Source organism: Salvelinus alpinus, chromosome 9 (genome assembly GCF_045679555.1).
Source record: "Salvelinus alpinus chromosome 9, SLU_Salpinus.1, whole genome shotgun sequence".
Taxonomy (NCBI): Eukaryota; Metazoa; Chordata; class Actinopteri; order Salmoniformes; family Salmonidae; genus Salvelinus; species Salvelinus alpinus.
In genome coordinates, this window is record NC_092094.1 from 43,226,862 (window position 1) to 43,248,863 (window position 22,002).

The window sequence follows — 22,002 nt, forward strand, 5'->3', positions numbered from 1 at the left end:
AGCCTTGGCAGGGGACTGTAATATGCCGATGGATTAAATTGTTTAGACTAAAGTTGCATTTGGAATTGAAAAGCATTATGCAATATTCAATATAATTGTGTTTTACTCCAATATGCTATTGCAAATATTTGCCTTTTGTTATGCAATTGATATTTTGATTAATTCAAGTTGCGTCCTAGTGTAAGCCTACGAAATATTTTTCCTCTTTCGGTGATGTGAGGACATAGCTGTGAAAGCCTGCTTAACACAACATCTGGAATTGTACAGTACCACGAGGCTTTTTTTCAAATGCTTCCTGTCTGCTGATTTCATCCCCTCCCCTCCGGATATAAATAAATATTTCACAAGGAAATAAATAAATATCGCATTAGGGAAATCACCCTGCCACCAGTGGAAGCTCAATGTGTTTGTTACATTGCAACGCACTGATGGTTTGCGGCCGTCGTTCGGATAGAAGCATATATCCACAGCGCGCCTCTCCAGCGTCATCACCACAGACAGAGGCCAGTGCTGACAAAGCAGCGCCTCGCTGCCCTGCCCCGCCGCTGCATGGACAGCCAGCACAATGGCAGAGGATTTGGGGGGTGCCTCTGTTTTAGCAACAACAGGTCGCATGGATAATCCCGCCACAGCCGAGCCAGCCGTGTTTACCCCTCTCGTAGTTACAACGATTAGAGCGCCGCTGTCGGCTCGCAGGGATTGATGAGGCAGGAGAGAGAGCCGAGCGGGGCTTCTCGTCCTTACAATACCGATTGAGAGGGAAACGCAAAGCAGCGTGGAACAGGTAAGTGCGTGGCGTACGTGTGCGTGGCGTGCGTGTAGACTATCCATATCAAAGTACAGGGGATGCTTTCTCATGAAATCTATATGTAGATGGCTTGCACACACCATTATTGTGCAAGGGGTAGGTTTCAGTTGTGTAATCAGATAATTCCATTCGGGGCTGCTAAAGCATAGGGATCTAGTGTTATCTGAGATGGGCTAGATCTGCCGTGACATTAGCAGACACACCACAGCATCGCTGTTGTGACGATGTGGAGATGCATCTGTTCATCGACTTAATGATTGAGCTCACATGAGAACCAGAAATAGCTAGAACGAGGGAGAGAAGGGGAGACTTCAATTATGGAACTCGTGTTCTGAATTTCCTGTAGTTTTTTTATGTACGTCCTTCTTATTGGTCAGTACAGCAGCAGACATATTTCTTAAGGTGGTCCAGAAGAAAAACAAGCTGTGTGGATTTATTTTATTTTATCTACATCATCATCATCATCATCATCACATAGATGATGCATCATATCTCAGTCTTAATGATTGATAGAGGGATGTTTCACTCTGCCTCTTCTGATAAAAGACCATCCACTGTGAGCTGAGCCATATAACACCAACAACACCTAAGGTAGCACATTACAGCAAGACAAATTTGATGTTGGTGAAATGTAATATCCACATAGCCCAGTTTGACACTGCTCTTAATCTGGGGCCTTACATGATCATACAAATTCCCAGTGTGGATATTTGAGGAAACAGGGTCGGAGGCAGAAGAGGACAGATTTGGGAGCGCCAGGAAAAGGCAAGGCAGTCAAGGGGTGAGTTAGTGGATGAGTAAGTGATGAGGTGGAGTCCTGGAATGAATAATAGGCGACAGATTTAAAAATACAGAGGGTTTACTGTCCTGCTGGGAACTGACCCAAGCACTGCCCGGCAGTGGAACCAAAATATCAGCATGATGGTGCTAAATCTGAGGGATGTGCAGCTAAGTACTTAATGTGAGCTCCAAGAGACTTCCTTGTATGACACTGTATTTTTACATGATCTAATTGATTGAGGGAAGGGTCTCTGGAGAACCTCTGAAATCAAAGGTCATCCCTGGCAAATTAATGGATTAGAAGAGAAATCTAAAATAAATGCAAATGGGCACCATTTTGTTTATTTTTTTAAGTCGCTCTGGATAAGAGCGTCTGCTAAATGACTTAAATGTAAATGTAAATGTAATTTTGAGGACAAAACGACCATGATGAAGCTCTGAGGCTGCACTGTTGAGCAGACTAATAGATTGGAGTTAGGACCTCTCCCTGACGTTTTTCTCAGATAATCTCAGTCTGGATGATGGACTGGTTGTCTGTCCTGCTGTTGGTATGATGATCACAGTACGGAATATTCTGAGTAGTCTGAATTTAGAATAATACCAATCTGGACAGATTGCTCTGTTATTTCCTCTATTATCTCAGAAATATTTCCATTGTAATCCACTGTGGATTTCACTCAGGCAATGATCTTCTCTCCCTCTTCAGGTGGACTGTGGCTTGGGGTCCTTCAAGATGGATATAGATCCCTGCTTCCGCTATTATTTCCAGCACCCATGGTCCCGTCTGTTCGTGGCCTACCTTGTCACCTTCTGCAACTTCCTCATCTTCGCCGAGGACCCTGTCTCCCACAGCCAGACGGAGGCTCACATGATTGTGGTGGGAAACTGCTTCTCCTTCATAGTGAACAAGTACCCTGGCGGAGGATGGAGCGTCCTCAAAGTCATGTCGTGGCTGATGGCCATTGTCACTGGAATGTTTGCCGGGAAGTTCATATTCCACCGCAGGCTCTTTGGTAAGTCATGCGCGCCTTAATGAAGAATGCAGCCCTACAAACTAGGGCTGTCCCAGACTAAAAACAAATCTTGGTCGACCGAGAGTTGTCTGTTCTTTCGACCAATAGGATGGTTGAAATTTTAAAACGTGTATTTTTCCATATATAGACACACCCTATGTTTGATTCTGCCATTAAGCTCCTGAAGTTGCCGGTAATAGGCTACACCAGCGGTCGGCAACCTTTTCCATTTGGAGTGCCACGTTATCGTACTATTTCTACTGATCTGCGTGCTGATGATTCATCTACTGATGATTGCACATTTTGTAATATGCACATTTTTGTGGAACAGTTTCATTTCATTTATAATAAAGTCTTCATATCTTGAAATCAATGTCATGTGGTTAATCAAAATTATATCTAAAGGAAAATTATACAAATCTAAAAGTCACTTCTATTGCCTTTGCCAATATGTAAAAATAGCCTAAATAAAAACATTGCAGCCCGCAGGTAAAAAATATCCTAATAAAAATAAATATCCTATACATCACATTGGCGACAGCAAACGTGCAACATTGTATAAAATATGTTGGCCCTCAGAGTTTCCGTAAACTATTTGCGCAAGGGATAAGAAGTAATCAGGTAGGCCTTTTTTTAATGACGTTTCCACTGGATCAGAGCATGACATTTTCCCCCTTTTCATGCCAAGTCGTTATCTAAAGAGAGAGAGATGGAAATATTTTTCAAATAGGCTTCTTTGAAGAACTATTGTCATTCTCAATGGATGTAAAAACAGACTTTGTTTACTTGCTGTTTGAGATCGAAGCAAAAATGACTTTGAGAAGCTCCACAGTGGTGGTGAGTTAAGACAATCAGAAATAGTATCAGATCCCCAAATGGGTACATTTATAGGTCTACATTTGCGCGCAGGCCAGGTAGACTAGGCCTACTTCTATGCGTGTCCTTACTAAACATTGACAGGAGCACTCCAACCAAAAGACAATGAATGAATTGACAACTGTTTTCTCACAAGTGTAGCCTAGGTTGTCCGCTCTGCAAACAACGTGTCCACACCTACAATGACAACGGTAAGACTGTAATAATATATTGAATGCATTAACAGAAATGACCGTAACTAAACAAACATTGTAGATTAGAAATGATGGTATTTAACAGTAAATGTACTACTGATGATACTGGTGTGCCATCCCTGCGGCCTCCGCAATGGATTAGTCCACTCAGACAGGTGTGAATCAGACGGGTGTCTCGTGTCATAAAGCCTAAAATATATTTGCCACTGATCGTCTTAAACAATCTTGGTCGACCAACAGCCTATAGGTCAAACAATCGTCCAGTCAACTAAATGGGGTCAGCCCTACTACAAACACAACTGAAAAGTCCATCCATTCTCATGAGATGTTTTTGTGATGTTAGTTAGGGTGGGAAAGAAACACCTGCTATCCTAAACACTGACACACATTATACCACCACTTCTCTACCTTCTACTGCATTTGATCAGCCTCAACTCCTCCATCCTTTCACCTTCTACCACATTTGATCAGCCTCAATTCCTCCATCCTTCTGTCCTGTCACCGTCTACCGCATTTGATCAGCCTCAATTCCTCCATCCTTCTGTCCTGTCACCTTCTACTGCATTTGATCAGCCTCAACTCCTCCATCCTCCTGTCCTGTCACCTTCTACTGCATTTGATCAGCCTCAACTCCTCCACCCTCCTGTCCTCTCACCTTCTACTGCATTTGATCAGCCTCAACTGCTCCATCCTTCTGTCACCTTCTGCATTTGATCAGCCTCAACTCCTCCATCCTTTCACCTTCTACCACATTTGATCAGCCTCAATTCCTCCATCCTTCTGTCCTGTTACCTTCTACCGCATTTGATCAGCCTCAATTCCTCCATCCTTCTGTCCTGTCACCTTCTACTGCATTTGATCAGCCTCAACTCCTCCATCCTCCTGTCCTGTCACCTTCTACTGCATTTGATCAGCCTTAACTCCTCCACCCTCCTGTCCTGTCACCTTCTACTGCATTTGATCAGCCTCAACTGCTCCATCCTTCTGTCACCTTCTGCATTTGATCAGCCTCAACTCCTCCATCCTTCTGTCCTGTCACCTTCCTGCCACCTCACATATTCTTTCTCACTCCCACACCACCCCCTATCTCCTCACTCCCATGCCATCTACACCTCCACCCCTTCCTCTTCCACACGTTTTTTACACTTGACATTTTTGTCATTTAGCCAACGCTCTTATCCAGTGCAACGTAGTTGTGAATGCATACATTTATGTACTGCTCCCCCGTGGGAATCGAACCCACTACCCTGGCATTGCACGTGCCATGCTCTGCCAACTGAGCCACACAGTACAGCAGCACTCCGTTACCTCTCTCCTCCCTTTTCAGACTACATCCACCCCCCCCCTTCCACTCCTCCCTGCCACCCCCCTCTGTCCTCCCTTCTCACCCACCCACCCACCTCCCTCCTTTGCATATCACAGACCTGCCACTGACTGTGACCCTTCCTCGGCACTTCCTCTGTTTACCCTGTGAAGGGGCTCAGATGACTTCCTGTAACTCACTCCTTCCATTTCCCGCTCACTTAACCCGGGATATTGGCCGGGCCGTCTTCCTCAGATGAGATGTTAATGCCTGTAATTAGTGGGGTCACAGCCTGGATGATCTTTCTAGTCTCTCCGGTCTCTGACTGTCTCCACAGAGCATAAATAGAATCTGAGGGGACCATGACTATTCCATGTGCTGCTGCTCTGTAAATATAGAATTGTAGTCTTCACTTAAGAGAAAGGGAAAATTCCCACTATGCTAATGAATGGGTATATTTCTGATAGCTGCTCTGTCCTTCCACATCTTCCAAGGCTTAATCTATTGAATTATCCTATTAATTACTTATTTTTCTATACCTGGATGCCTCCACTGTTAATTTTCATATGAACTAAATGTGAGAGTTTGAATCCACTTAGCTTTTTTACTCCTACACAAAAGCAGGCATCTTTAATGCATTTACAGCACTACAGTTCCGTTGATCTTTCATAATTGCTAGGAATCTTGTCACGTGGTCTTCAATCGGTACTCAGAGTGGCTTTCCTCTGAGGGCAGTGTATTCAGGTCAGTGCTCTACACTTAAAGCCCAGGGCTTCAGGGTATACGGAGAGAACAGAAAGCAAAGTAGACTGCCTGCTCCTTTCCCAGCTAGCACATAACGTTCTGAGAACCATATGTCCAATCAAAAAATAATATTTTGACCAATGGGTAAGATAATATGTTAATAGTGTAGATAATCCTCTGAGAAAGCCAATGGTCCAAACCACAGGAGTTTGCTGAGGGGAGGACGGCTCATAATAATGGCTGGAATGGAGTGAATGGAATGGGTTCGATATCATGCCATTGATTCTGTTTCAGCCATTACAATGAGCCCGTCCTCCACAATTAAGGTGCCACCAACCTCCTGTGGTCCAAACCTCATGTCTCTATTATAATCCTTTCAAACCCAGCTAGCACATAACGTTCTGAGAACCATATGTTTTTTAGAGCTTGGTGAGAGCGTGGCTGTCCTATAGTTATTTTGCACACAACCTTACCACAATGTTCTAGGAATGGTGCGGGATACCCAGCTAGCACATAACATTCTGAGAACTTGCAATAAGACTTTTAATAATACTGCTAGCTAGGGGCCTCTCGAGTGGCGCAGCGATCTAAGGCACTGCAGTGTTTGAGGCGTCACTACAGATCTGGGTTCAATCCCGGGCTGTGTCAAAGCCGGCTGTGACCGGGAGACCCACAAGGCGACGCACAATTGGCACAGTGTCGTCCGGATTAGGGGAGGGTTTGGCCGGCCGAGATGTCCTTGTCACATCGCGTGCGGGCCAGCGTATGCACGCTGACACGGTCGCCAGTTGTACGGTGTTTCCTCCGACACATTGGTGCGGCTGACTTCCAAGTTAAGTAAGCAGTGTGGCTTGGCAGGGTCGTGTTTCGGAGGACGCATGGCTCTCGACCTCTCCCGAGTCCATACGGGAGTTGCAGTGATGGGACAAGACTGTAACTACCAATTGGGGAGAAAAAGGGAGAAAAATAATAAGGTCAACAGTTTTGAACTCCAAGCACAGATAGGACACATGGAAATTCATTTGATTAGGCATTCATCATGCAAACACATTTCTTTTTTTGTTGTGGCACAGGGTCAGTGTGATTTTAAACCTATGATCTTCTGCTCTCTATCCATGGGATTAGTCCAGTGTGCCACCAGGATGGAGCTAGCATGCCTTGTTTTTTTAACTCATACAAAGCTGCTAATTTTAGTCTATTCAAACAGACCCTATTTCAAAGGAACAAGCATTCATTAAGATCAGGTGTGGCCAATTAGTGGGTGCGGTCACCACACCTGAACACACTTAACAAGATAGAGGATAGAGATAGTTTTGTTGATGCTGAGAACGGAACGCACATTTTTATAAATAACATTCTTAGAATTTTTTGGGGACTGTTACTAATGATTTCTTGTGGTTGTTATGGAACGTTTTTCTTAATGTACAGAGAACATGACTTTACATTGAACCATGCAGAAAAGTACAGAAATTCTCACAGAAGAACATTATTTCTTAACATTCTCTGAATGTTCTGATAACATGGCTTTAAATAGAACCATGAGGAAAACATTGTACTGAAATTCCCACAGAAGAACGTTGTTTCTTAAAGTTCAATTTGAGAACAATTTGAGAACATTGTCAAGAGGTGTGTCAAGAACCACAAGGAAACCTGTAGGAAATGTTATGGGAAGGTTGTATACAAAATAACCATAGGACAACCACGCTCTCACCAAGCTCTAAGAAACATTTGGTTCTCAGAACTTTGTGTGTTAGCTGGGTATGGTTCTCTTTTTTTTTATGTAGTTCTTGGCAATGTTCTCGGAATGTTCTAAAAATGTGAATTCTACACAATAACATAAATTAGCTCTTAAATTCCGTTCTTAGAACATGAAGAAAACTAACCTATAATTTTCATTATCAGACCGTTAATAAAACCTCCCAGGAAAACTTTCAAGGAACCAGAGTAAAATGTTCTGAGAAACCCCCTGCAACCTAAAAACAAACGTTCCCAGAACAGGTGAAATGTTCACTCCTGTTATCAGAATGTTTAAAAAACATTCCGTTTTACTGGTCAGGAAACACATGGCTTCGTTCCCACAACCAATGTGAAACCAAAAACATACGCTCCCACAACTTCCAAGGAACCAAATGTGCTAGCTGGGCTCTCCCTTTTTAGAGCTGGAGCCAGGTAGGACTAATGCACTTCACAGGCCACAGAGCAGAGCAGCACAGAGCAGAGCAGCACAGAGTGCAGAGGGAACAGATGGTGTATGTGTGGGATTGAGTGAGTATGCGATAGAGAGAAGCAGGGAGAGATTGAAAATGAAGAGCAATGGCGAGGGACAAAGGAGCGTTCAGCACAACAAATTTGCAGTGCTGTTATGTAATCCTAAAAATCAGTGACGAGCAGAGCACAGAGAAGAGCCACTGATGCCCACGGTGACTTTGTGTGAAGAGATATCATCCATGATGTATCATTAACACAGGCACATGATGTGGAGCCATGCACACCTACTTCACTACAAGTACAGTAATATCTTATTCATGAAGAATAAATAGGACAAAAGTATTATAATAGTAATGAGAGTCTTTGTACAGTAAATGCCAAGCTCTTTATCTGAGCACTGGGATTTCCTTTCTCCAAATGAAGCTTCTTGTCTTTCTTGCATACTAGATGGCGTTACTCATGCTGATATTAGCTAGCTACGTATCAATTTGTAACTAAATGGAAAACAGACATTGTTTTGCTTGCTGACACATTCCGCTGCATCATTTATCATTATGATGGCCTAGAAAAATCTGAATATCACAACCACTCATTTTACGGTGAATTACACCACATCCCACTGGCGATATGGCTTCTTCACAGAGGACTATACGCGACTTAACCAGAACCCACTCATACATGAATCCATTTGTGACACAATACTTTGTTCCCATTCCAAATATTCACTGCTTTTGTTGTGTTAGCAATAACGTTGGCTGCTATCTAGGGGAATGAGAGGAGGTAGTGAGAACAGAGGGGTTGTGTTTTTATTCTCCGATAGCACAGCCAGCCACACTGCACACAGCACAAGGTGATGGATGGTTAGTGACAGACTATGGGGGTTATGACTACCTCGCAGGCACATGGACAACCTATGCTATTTCACCCAGCCACTCAAGGCTATGTGCTCTCCCATTGAGTGGCATGTCTTCTGGTCATTCAGTGAGATCTTGGCTGTCTCTGTACCTTTGTTATTAAAACAAGGACATGGTTTAAACAAGGACATGGTGAATTGGTTTTATCTGCCCATGTGAGGTTGCATGCTCGGTATTGTATTAGATTTGGTATACTGCATCTTCTGTGTTGTTAACCAGTAGGCAATAAAAAGCATGAGCTGGCGTACACCCAGATAAAATTATTTAGTGTAGAGGTGCTTACTAATGGATAATAAACTGTAAGCTATAAAAACAAAGAGAGTCGCACACTCCATATGTATAACCTCCCAGTAATTTATTGGGTAAAAAACCACCAACATTTTGGCATCACTGAACTTCTTCAGGGTGACCAGTAGTTGTACAGTACATCCAGCATACCTATTCCCTGTCTTCCCTGATCCAGCATACCTGTTACCTGTCTTCCCTGATCCAGCATACCTGTTACCTGTCTTCCCTGATCCAGCACACCTGTTCCCTGTCTTCCCTGATCCAGCATACCTCTTCCCTGTCTTCCCTGATCCAGCATACCTGTTACCTGTCTTCCCTGATCCAGCATACCTGTTACCTGTCTTCCCTGATCCAGCACACCTGTTCCCTGTCTTCCCTGATCCAGCACACCTGTTCCCTGTCTTCCCTGATCCAGCATACCTGTTACCTGTCTTCCCTGATCCAGCACACCTGTTCCCTGTCTTCCCTGATCCAGCACACCTGTTCCCTGTCTTCCCTGATCCAGCATACCTGTTACCTGTCTTCCCTGATCCAGCATACCTGTTACCTGTCTTCCCTGATCCAGCACACCTGTTCCCTGTCTTCCCTGATCCAGCACACCTGTTCCCTGTCTTCCCTGATCCAGCATACCTGTTACCTGTTACCTGTCTTCCCTGATCCAGCATACCTGTTACCTGTCTTCCCTGATCCAGCACACCTGTTCCCTGTCTTCCCTGATCCAGCATACCTGTTCCCTGTCTTCCCTGATCCAGCACACCTGTTCCCTGTCTTCCCTGATCCAGCATACCTGTTCCCTGTCTTCCCTGATCCAGCACACCTGTTCCCTGTCTTCCCTGATCCAGCATACCTGTTCCCTGTCTTCCCTGATCCAGCACACCTGTTCCCTGTCTTCCCTGATCCAGCATACCCGTTCCCTGTCTTCCCTGATCCAGCATACCTGTTCCCTGTCTTCCCTGATCCAGCACATCCGTTCCCTGTCTTCCCTGATCCAGCATACCCGTTCCATGTCTTCCCTGATCCAGCATACCTCTTCCCTGTCTTCCCTGATCCAGCATACCTGTTCCCTGTCTTCCCTGATCCAGCATACCTGTTCCCTGTCTTCCCTGATCCAGCATACCTGTTCCATGTCTTCCCTGATCCAGCATACCTGTTCCCTGTCTTCCCTGATCCAGCAACCTGTTCCCTGTCTTCCCTGATCCAGCACACCTGTTCCCTGTCTTCCCTGATCCAGCACACCTGTTCCCTGTCTTCCCTGATCCAGCACACCTGTTCCCTGTCTTCCCTGATCCAGCATACATGTTCCCTGTCTTCCCTGATCCAGCACACCTGTTCCCTGTCTTCCCTGATCCAGCACACCTGTTCCCTGTCTTCCCTGATCCAGCATACCTGTTCCCTGTCTTCCCTGATCCAGCATACCTGTTCCCTGTCTTCCCTGATCCAGCATACCTCTTCCCTGTCTTCCCTGATCCAGCATACCTGTTCCATGTATTCCCTGATCCAGCATACCTGTTCCATGTCTTCCCTGATCCAGCATACCTGTTCCATGTCTTCCCTGATCCAGCATACCTGTTCCATGTCTTCCCTGATCCAGCATACCTCTTCCCTGTCTTCCCTGATCCAGCAACCTGTTCCCTGTCTTCCCTGATCCAGCACACCTGTTCCCTGTCTTCCCTGATCCAGCACACCTGTTCCCTGTCTTCCCTGATCCAGCATACCTCTTCCCTGTCTTCCCTGATCCAGCATACCTGTTCCCTGTCTTCCCTGATCCAGCACACCTGTTCCCTGTCTTCCCTGATCCAGCACACCTGTTCCCTGTCTTCCCTGATCCAGCATACCTGTTCCCTGTCTTCCCTGATCCAGCACACCTGTTCCCTGTCTTCCCTGATCCAGCATACCCGTTCCCTGTCTTCCCTGATCCAGCATACCTGTTCCCTGTCTTCCCTGATCCAGCACATCCGTTCCCTGTCTTCCCTGATCCAGCATACCCGTTCCATGTCTTCCCTGATCCAGCATACCTCTTCCCTGTCTTCCCTGATCCAGCATACCTGTTCCCTGTCTTCCCTGATCCAGCATACCTGTTCCCTGTCTTCCCTGATCCAGCATACCTGTTCCATGTCTTCCCTGATCCAGCATACCTGTTCCCTGTCTTCCCTGATCCAGCAACCTGTTCCCTGTCTTCCCTGATCCAGCACACCTGTTCCCTGTCTTCCCTGATCCAGCACACCTGTTCCCTGTCTTCCCTGATCCAGCACACCTGTTCCCTGTCTTCCCTGATCCAGCACACCTGTTCCCTGTCTTCCCTGATCCAGCACACCTGTTCCCTGTCTTCCCTGATCCAGCACACCTGTTCCCTGTCTTCCCTGATCCAGCACACCTGTTCCCTGTCTTCCCTGATCCAGCATACCTGTTCCCTGTCTTCCCTGATCCAGCATACCTGTTCCCTGTCTTCCCTGATCCAGCATACCTCTTCCCTGTCTTCCCTGATCCAGCATACCTGTTCCATGTATTCCCTGATCCAGCATACCTGTTCCATGTCTTCCCTGATCCAGCATACCTGTTCCATGTCTTCCCTGATCCAGCATACCTCTTCCCTGTCTTCCCTGATCCAGCAACCTGTTCCCTGTCTTCCCTGATCCAGCACACCTGTTCCCTGTCTTCCCTGATCCAGCACACCTGTTCCCTGTCTTCCCTGATCCAGCATACCTCTTCCCTGTCTTCCCTGATCCAGCATACCTGTTCCCTGTCTTCCCTGATCCAGCACACCTGTTCCCTGTCTTCCCTGATCCAGCACACCTGTTCCCTGTCTTCCCTGATCCAGCACACCTGTTCCCTGTCTTCCCTGATCCAGCACACCTGTTCCCTGTCTTACCTGTTCCCTGTCTTCCCTGATCCAGCATACCCGTTCCCTGTCTTCCCTGATCCAGCATACCCGTTCCCTGTCTTCCCTGATCCAGCATACCCGTTCCCTGTCTTCCCTGATCCAGCATACCCGTTCCCTGTCTTCCCTGATCCAGCACACCCGTTCCCTGTCTTCCCTGATCCAGCACACCTGTTCCCTGTCTTCCCTGATCCAGCACACCTGTTCCCTGTCTTCCCTGATCCAGCACACCTGTTCCCTGTCTTCCCTGATCCAGCACACCTGTTCCCTGTCTTCCCTGATCCAGCATACCTGTTCCCTGTCTTCCCTGTCTTCCCTGATCCAGCACAATACTCAGTATTTAATGCTTCCAGCTTTCATCGTAAAACAAGGCACCTTTTCATCAAGATAATGCAAATAGAAGCCGTCATTCTTTGTCGTGCCACACCAGTTTCAGATTAACATAATGTCTGCCACTTTGTTTCCTGTGCGTTTTCCAAGGCTTGCGTTCTCAGTGAATGTTTAGCATTGTAAATTGAGCAGAGTAATGGTCCTAGTTTAGGATTTGTCCAGTCATCCTACCAGGAGTAAGCCTATCCCACCGACCATGGAAGTACCTTTTACTGTGTCAAACCCAGATCATTCATCTTTCATTCAGTACTATGGGAACAGGGCTTCTTTGATATGAGTCATGGTGGATTTTCCAGCTCACACCGCCAATCAGAACAGTATAAATGTCACGGCCGTCGTCTAGGTGGAAATGACCGGACCAAGGTGCAGCGTGGTGAGCGTACATTTTCCTTTCATTTAGAATGTCGCCAACAAAACAAGAAACAAAGAGAAGCTTACTAGGGCTATAGTGCCACTAACAAAGTCAACTACCCACAAACACCAAAGGAAAAAAGGCTGCCAAAGTATGATTCCCAATCAGAGACAACGATAGACAGCTGTCCCTGATTGAGAACCATACCTGGCCAAAACATAGAAATACAAAACATAGAAATAAAGAAACTAGAATGCCAACCCTAGTCACACCCTGGCCTAACCAAAATAGAGAATAAAAGCCTCTCTATGGCCAGGGCGTGACAATAAACAGCTTGAGGAAAGACTGAAATGGGAGACCCAGTTTTTTTGTTGTTGTTAGACTTTGACAATTTAGGATTTTTTTAAAATCCAAGTTAACGTCAATGACTTGGTGTGAGTGGTGCCTATGGTTGTTCTGTTGTTAAAGCAAAGCGCCCTCGCCTTTTGAAACACTGCTCCTCCTGCTTGATCCTGATCCTTGGCTGTAGCTGTAGTCTCAGGGATGCCACCTGGTTCCTGTCACATGTTGTTACAGTGGTGCATTATAGGTAAGATTGTTCTGTGTGTGGTGCTACTGGTGGCCAAGTGTCAGTTTGCTTGAGCATGTGGATTTAAGTGTGTGTGTGTGTGTGTGCACGCACCTCTGTGAAATATAATGTATATAACCCTATGCCGCCTCATTGTATCCTCTGTTTAATATACAGAAACAGTTCAGTTCAGACCCCGATCTATTAGTTTCCCTCAGAGGCTGGCCTTTCACACTAAATACCAGAGGATTGTACCAGTGCCAGGACTGAACAATGCCCTTATGATTTTAATGTGGTTTACAGCAGTGCATTTCAGACATGGACCAGCAGACTGCAGCTGTGTTGAGACTGATGGGTTGTAAATGTAATATTGATGTGTGTAGCAGAGCATTGAGGCAGAGGGGAATGTGCCACTATCTGAGACAGTAGCTCTTTCTACATAGGCATGTTGTTGTTTTAGAGCGAATTGTTTTTTTGCTGTTTGATTCATTTTGACATTCTCAACCACGTTATCTTTCTCAGAATATTTAATGTCCAAGATCAATTGTAAACAGTGAAGATGTTCATCCACACTACAACATAAGTAACCCCCCCCCCTTTCACCAAATGTTGATCTTTACATAACAACATTAGTACTGTATTCTGACAATGACAAGCATTTTTCATAAAGTAAACTCATTCGAAACATCCATTTGCTTTGAACGAAAGATTAAAACGGTCCAGGTGTGTGTGTGTGTGAGAGAGAGCGAGAGAGGAGGCAAACAAATGAAATGGGCAAAGGAAATTGCTTGGTTACTTAGGATGATTGAAGTCTCTTATCCTTGCCATAAATGACTGGGGAAATGATTTAACAAGCCTCTCTGACAGTAGCTTAGCTCGGCCAGCCAGCCGTCTCTGAAGCAGCCTCAGCCAGGCGCTGGAAGTGCTGCCTTCCATCTCTCATTGGAGGGAGGGATAGAGAGAGGGAGGAAGGAGGGAGAGAGAGATGGAAGGGGGGAGAACGGGAAGGTGAGAGAGAGGAGGGCGAGTTGCCACATCTGTCCGCCTGTGTCTGATTTATTGGGAAGACTTGTAGTTACCGTGGGCTGTAGCTCTGGGGACCCTGGCGCTGTTGTCATGGTAATTCCCGTGGCGAGTGTAACACAGCTGGCGGTGTGATGGATGACGGGGCTGCAGTGTGAACTCAGATATCCAGGCGGAGTGAAGCAGGGCTCTCTCTCTCCTATCCAGCCCATTTGGGATTGTGTTAAAGGGAAGTTATCTGTTTTATGGTCCCTAAGGAGGGCAGTAATGGTTGTTCTGGATGTGTTTGAGTGGACAAACAACCACTTGATGGTGCAATACCACAAAACAGGACACACAGTTATAGACCCAACAGTAAGTAAATGAATTGGGTTGTTTATATAATATGTGGAATGGAAAAGGAGAAGCTGTGGTAGGTTGGCTATCTGAAGGCTGTATGTTGGCTATAGATTGATTAAATTAAGTCCTGATATCTTTATTAATCTAAGGTTGTTTTTTTCAAAGCTCAATATTTGATCTCATGCCTGGGTTGATTCCATGTCCAGCTCGGTGCCCTGTCACTGGCAGCTAAATATTTGATCAGTTGGTGTTTTTATTCCTCTGGAACACTGTGACAATAACAGTCTGACTGCAGTAGCCTACAGTGCTTTCAGAAAGTATTCACACCTCTTGACTTTTTCCATATTTTGTTGTGTTACAGCCTGAATTTAAAATGGATTAAATATAGATTTCTGTCACTGGCCTACCCACAATACCACATAATGTAAAATGAATTGGGCTCCCGAGTGGCGCAGCACTGCATCTCAGTGTTAGATGCTTCACTACAGACCCTGGTTCGCTTCCAGGCTGTATCATAACCGGCCGGGATTGGGAGTCCCGGATTAGGGCGGTGCACAATTGGCCCAGGGTCATCCGGGTTAGGGGATGGTTTGGCTGGGGTAGGCCGCCATTGTAAACAAGAATTTGTTCTGACTGACTTGCCTAGTTAATGGTTAAATAAAAGTATTCAACTCCTTTTATGGCAAGCCACAATAAGTTCAGGAGTAACAAGTCACATAATAAGTTGCATGTGTGCAATAATAGTGTTTGCTAGTGTTTACTGTGATTTTTGAATGACCACCTCATCTTGTACCCTACACATACAGTGGAAAGAAAAAGTATGTGAACCCTTGGATTTAATAACTGGTTGACCCTCCTTTGGCAGCAATAACCTCAACCAAATGTTTTCTGTAGTTGGGCATCAGACCTGCACAACGGTCAGGAGGAATTTTATACCATTCCTCTTTACAAAACTGTTTCAGTCCAGCAATATTCTTGGGATGTCTGGTGTGAACTGTTCTCTTGAGATCATGCCACAGCATCTCAATCGGTTGAGGTCAGGACTCTGATTGGACCACTCCAGAAGGCATATTTTCTTCTGTTGTTGATTTACTTCTGTGTTTTGGGTCGTTGTCCTGTTGCATCACCCAACTTCTGTTGAGCTTCAATTGGCGGACAGATAGCCTAACATTCTACTGCAAATTGTCTTGATAAGTTATGGAATTCATTTTTCCGTCGCTGATAGCAAGCTGTCCAGGCCCTGAAGCAGTAAAGCAGCCACAAACCACGATGCTCCCTCCACCATACTGGTTTTGATGTTGGTGTGCGGTGCCTTTTTTTCTCCACACAGTGTTGTTTGTTCCTTCCAAACAACTCAACTGTAATTTCATCTGTTCACAGAATATTTTGCCAGTAGCGCTGTGGAAAATCCAGGTGCACTTTTGCAATCTTCAGACGTGCAGCAATGTTATTTTTGGACAGCAGTGGCTTCTTCCGTGGTGTCCTTCCATGAACACCAATCTTGTTTAGTGTTTTACGTATCGTAGATTCTTCAACAGAGATGTTAGCATGTTCCAGAGATTTCTGTAAGTCTTTAGCTGACACTCTATGATTCTTCTTAACCTCATTGAGCATTCTGTGCTGTGCTCTTGCAGTCATCTTTGCAGGACGGCCACTCCTAGGGAGAGTAGCAACAGTACTGAACTTTCTCCATTTATAGACAATTTGCCTTACCGTGGACTGATGAACATCAAGGCTTTCAGAGATAGTTTTGTAACCGTTTCCTGCTTTATGCAAGTCAACAATTCTTAATCTTTGGTCTTCTGAGATCTCTTTTGTTCGAGGCATGGTTCACATCATGCAATGCTTCTTGTGAATAGCAAACTCATAATTTTGTGAGTGTTTTTATAGGGCAAGGCAGCTCTAATCAACATCTCCAATCTCGTTTCATTGATTGAACTCCAGGTTAGCTGACTCCTGACTCCAATTAGCTTAGTCATTAGCCTAGGGGTTCACATACTTTTTCCAGCCTACACTGTGAATGTTTAAATGATGAACTCAATATAGACAAGAGAAGTACAATAATTTGTGTGTTATTGGTTTAAGCACACTATGTTTGTCTATTGTTGTTTGTCTAGATGACGATCAGATCAAATTTGATGACCAAATTATGCAGAAATCCAGGTAATTCCAAAGGGTTCACATAGTTGTTCAGTGGCAAGAAAAAGTATCTGTAAGGTCCCTCAGTCGAGCAGTGCATTTCAATTACAGATTCAACCACAAAGATCAGGGAGGTTTTCCAATGCCTCGCAAAGAATGGCACCTATTGGTAGTTGGGTAAAAAAACAAACAGACATTGAAAATACCTTTTAAGCATGGTGAATACACCCAATCACTACAAAGATACAGGCGTCCTTCCTAACTCAGTTGCCGGTGAGGACAGAACCTGCTTAGGGATTTCACCATGAGGCCAATGACTTTTAACAGTTACCGAGTTGAAGGGCTGTGATAGGAGAAAACTGAGGATGGATCAACAACATTGTAGTTACTCCACAATATTAACCTTTTTGACAGATTATAAATAAGGAAGCCTCTACAGATTACAAATATTCCAAAACAAGCATCCTATTTGCAACAAAGCACTGAAGTAATATTGGAAGAAATGTGGCAAAGTAACGCATTTTTTGTCCTCAATAAAAAGTGTTCTGTTTGGGGCAAATCCAATACAACAACAATAGTGCATTCGGAAAGGATTCAGACCCCTTGACCTTTTCCACATTTTGTTACGTTACAGCCTTATTCTAAAATGGATTACGTTGTATTTATTCCCCTCATCAATCTTAACACAATAACCCATAATGACAAAGCAAAAACAGGTTTCTATAAAAAATGAAATCACATTTACATAAGTATTCAGAACCTTTACTCAGAACTTTGAAGCATCTTTGGCAGCGATTACAGCCTTGAGTCTTCTTGGGTATGACGCTACAAGCTTGCCACACCTGTATTTGGGAAGTTTCTCCCATTCTTCTCTGCAGATCCTCTCAAGCTCTGTCAGGTTGGATGGAGAGCCTCGCTGCACAGCTATTTTCAGGACACTCCAGAGATGTTAGATCGGGTTCAAGTCCGGGCTCTGTTGGGCCACTCAGGGGCATTCAGAGACTTGTTCCAAAGCCACTCATGCGCTGTCTTGTCTTTGTGCTTAGGGTTGTCGTCCCATTGGGAACTGAACCTTCGCCCCAGTCTGAGGTCCTGAGCGCTCTGAAGCAGGTTTTCATCAATGAGCTCTCTGTACTTTGCTCTGTTCATCTTTCCCTCGATCCTGACTAGTTTCCCAGTCCCTGCCGCTGAAAAACATCCACACAGAAGATGCTGCCACCCCCATGATTCACCGTAGGGATGGTGGCAGGTTTCATCCAGGCGTGACGCTTGGCGTTCAGGCCAAAGAGTTCAATCTTGGTTTCATCAGACCAGAGAGTCATTTAGGTGCCTTTTGGCAAACTCCAAGTGGGCTATCATGTGCATTTTACTGAGGATTGGCTTCCGTCTGGTCATTCTACCATAAAGGCCTGATTGGTGAAGTCCTGCAGAGATGGTTGTCCTTCTGGAAGGTTCTCCCATCTCAACAGAGGAACTCTGGAGCTCTGTCAGTGACCAGCAGGTTTTTGGTCACCTCCCCGACCAAGGCCCTTCTCCCCCGATTTCTCAGTTTGGCCAGGCTGCCAGCTCTAGGAAGAGCCTTGGTGGTTCCAAACTTCTTCCATTTAAGAATGATGGAGGCCACTGTGTTCCTGGGGACCTTCAATGCTACAGAAATGTTTTGGTACCCTTCCCCAGATCTGTGCCTCGACATAATCCTGTCTCGGAGCGCTACGGAAAATTCCTTCGACCTCATGGCTTGGTTTTTGCTCTGACAACTGTGGGATCTTATATAGACAGGTGTGTGCCTTTCCAAATCATGTCCAATCAATTGAATTTACCACAGGTGGACTCCAATCAAGTTGTAGAAACATTTCAAGGATGATCAATGGAAACAGGATGCACCTGAGCTCAATTTTGAGTCTCATAGAAAAGGGTCTGAATACTTATGTAAATAAAGTATTTCCATTTTTTATTTTAATAAATGTGAAAACATTTCTAAACTTGTTTTCACTTTGTCATTATGGGGTATTGTGTGTATATTGAGTAAAAAATAATATTTAATCATTTTTAGAATCAGGCTGTAATGTAAGAAAATTTGGAAAATTGAAAGGGTCTGAACACTTTCTGAAAGTACTGTAATCACTCTCCATATTTCCAAACATAATGGTGGCTGCATCATGTTATGGGAATGCTTGTAATCGTTAAGGACTGGGGAGTTTTTCAGGATAAAAAAGAAAAGGAATGGAGCTAAGTACTGCCAAAATCCTAGTGAAAAACCTGGGTTAGTCTGCTTTCCACCAGACTGTGAGATTAATTCATCTTTCATTAGGACAATAACCTAAACACAAGACCAAATCTACATTGGAGCTGCTTACCAATAAGACAGTGAATGTTCCTGAGTGGCCAAGTTACAGTTTTGACGTAAATCTGCTTGAAAATCTATGGCAAGACCTGAAAATGGTTGTCTAGCAATGATCAACAACCAATTTGACAGAGCTTGAAGAATTTTGAAAAGAATCATGGGCAATTGTTGCATAATCCAGGTGGGGAAAGCTCTTTGAGATTTATCCAGAAAGACTCACAGCTGTGATCGCTGCCAAAGGTGATTCTAACATGGATTGACTCAGGGGGTTGAATACTTATCTAATCAAGATATATTCGTTTTATTTTTCAATTTTTGTTCCACTTTGATATTACAGAGTATCTTGTGTAGCTCGTTGACAAAAGATGGCAATTAAATCCATTTTAATCCCACTGTGGGAATGTGGAAAAAGTCAAGGGATGTGAATGCTTTCTGAAGGCACTGTGTTCTGTGTCAGTGCATCTCTGATGTCAGAGGATATTGAGTTCCCCAACTGCAACATTTCCTCATTACCGTTTCTGTTTTATCTTGAACATGTTCAATCCGGGCAAAGGCCCCATTTTCAGCCCTTTTTTCTTGCTCTTTAGATGAACACAGACACTTGGTTGGTATATCTGTTGTGAGAGGCAATCTCTCAGAGACATGTCAATGTGTATTTTTAGATCAAATAAAACAAACTAACAAGGATTTTTTTTTAGATTTAATGAATTAATTTAATTTAATAAGGATAACTAACTATGGTAGGAGACTCTATTCTTCGTCAGCCCTCCACCGCTACCCTCCTGCTACGCCTACAGCACAGTCCCCTATATTGGCCCCTCCTGAGGGCCTGCAGTCTCTTCTGGAACCTGTCACTAGCCAGGATGTACAGCACTGGGTCCAGGCAGCTGCTCACACTACACATGGCCTCAAAGAACTCATAGGAGGCATAGAGGACGTGCACGTTGGCCGGAGTCACCTGGTCGTTGATCCTCATAAACACTAGGGTCATCATCATGACGTGGTAGGGCATGAAGGACACCACAAACACCAGCAGAGCGGCGGTGATGAGCATCAGGGGCTTCCCCACCCACTGACCCCCACCACCTCTCCTCTTCCCCCGAGGGAGGCCCCGTAAAACCTTCACCGTCATCCCGTAGAAGGCCAGCATGACACTGAACGGCAAGGTGAAGCCCACCAGAGTCTTGATGATGGAGATGGTTTTGACAAAGACGAACGGACCCTGGATGTGGTCCATGCACACGGTCACGTTCCCCGGTCTCTGGAAGGCGAAGGTCACAAAGAGGTCGGGGATGCAGCCCAGGAAGAGGAAGATCCAGACGCAGACGCAGCAGAGCTTGGCTTTGCAAGCGTCCCACCACCTGAGGGAGCTGATGGGGTGCACGGTGCCGGCGTAGCGGTCGAAGCTGATCAGAGTGAGGAAGAAGATACTCCCGTAGATGTTGATGTTGAAGAAGATCTTCCTGAGCTGGCAGAAGATCTGGATGTCCCTGAGGAAGGGCTTCTGGAGGCTGAAGTAGATGGTGAAGGGCAGGGTGAGGGTCCAGGCTGAGTCACACAGGGCCAGGTTGAGTAGGAACACGTTGCTGGTGGACAGACTGCTGGTCCTCCTGAAGCAGGTATAGTTTAGCACCGCTGCCACATTACCCAGGATTCCCAGGGGCAGGGCAAAGGTGAAGAGGACCAGGATGACGTAGCAGTACCACTGGCCATTCTCAAACCGACTGCAGAACGCCTCCGACTGGTTCAGGGGCAGGAATTGCACTGTGTGGGCTGAGGAAAGACCATGGATGGCCATTTTAAAAGACATGTTGTGGGATGGGGTATTTTACAAGATCACTTAATACAGTATAAAAACATGTTGTGGGATGGGGTATTTTACAAGATCACTTAATACAGTATAAAAACAAAATATGTTAAGTAGTATAAAGGGTGGTCTTTCATGCCATATATAATTACTTTGCATTTCAATTGATCCACATCAAGGTTATTCTAGCCAAGGTTCAGCAAGGATATACCATTATCATAAATAGATTAATGTAGAGTCGCCTGCCTGTCTGTCTCTAAACCCTCTCAGCCCCGTCCACCCCCTCAGTCCTGTGCCCAGTCACCAGGAAGTGACAGCCTGGCTGTTGTACTGTATGTGCTGGGAATAATTAACCCTGGATTCCACTCCAATATGGAAACACATTGTTTCCCTTCAATCAGAGACTGGCTATTGAAGGGTAGTGTCACCAATTCGGTGCCTTTTTAGAAGTTTAACTTGGTCCAAAAAAACTTTTGATTTCACCTAATTTGAACATTATTTTGTAAAGAGCACATGTTCAACTTCATAAACACGTTTTTCCCATCTCGAGAGGTTAATAAAAAAAAATTACTATAGTAATTGCCTATTGAGTGCCAAATAAAGTAACGGTTGACCATAACAAGGTTGACGATTTAATCTTGAATCAGCCATGAAACCCCTTTTGACAGGGGGAATTGAAGCTTGTTGTGTGGGAGTATCAATTGAATGTAAGCTTCACAAAAAAAGTGCAATTGTGAAAACATTTCTAGCCTGACTATCTGTTGGTAACTGAGTTGACATGTTATGCTCAACCCACTCAGTTTTCTACTCCAAAACATCAGAAAATGGCCGAAAAGAGTAGATCCAGCTCACCTGCTTTTACACTATGATTTGACTATTAGATGTTCAATGTTTCTTTTGGTAGAAAAAAGGAATCGTTTCACCATCTTAAAAAGAGAGTTCAGTTCATGTAACAGGGATGACTTTAAAATGAGGAACAGACGTAAATGAATCATTAATCACATTAAATAAATAATAATCTTCTTGAATGAATT

The 22,002-nt window shown here is 44.8% G+C and overlaps 2 protein-coding genes across 3 annotated transcripts in view; one reads left to right on the forward strand and one right to left on the reverse strand.

Moving 5' to 3' along the window:
* The first annotated feature begins 351 nt into the window (after positions 1 to 351).
* LOC139530156 (transmembrane protein 117-like) overlaps positions 352 to 22,002 on the forward strand; it is a 107,278-nt gene continuing 85,627 nt past the window's right edge. Inside the window, exons 1-2 of one of the 2 annotated variants that reach the window (XM_071326297.1) lie at positions 352 to 784; positions 2,295 to 2,601. In XM_071326297.1, the coding sequence (XP_071182398.1) occupies positions 2,322 to 2,601 (280 nt within the window). In that variant the 5' untranslated portion in view covers positions 352 to 784; positions 2,295 to 2,321. The remainder of the gene's footprint in view (positions 785 to 2,294; positions 2,602 to 22,002) is intronic. The other variant, XM_071326298.1, reaches the window with a different exon arrangement.
* LOC139584090 (P2Y purinoceptor 1-like) lies at positions 19,922 to 20,959 on the reverse strand. Its single transcript, XM_071415600.1, has one exon. The coding sequence runs from the start codon at positions 20,957 to 20,959 to the stop codon at positions 19,922 to 19,924; it is 1,038 nt and encodes a 345-aa protein (XP_071271701.1).

Coding starts and splice junctions, on each gene's coding strand:
- LOC139584090 (XM_071415600.1), bottom strand. CDS start 20,959: ATGGCCATCCATGGTCTTTCCTCAGCCCACACAGTGCAATTCCTGCCC.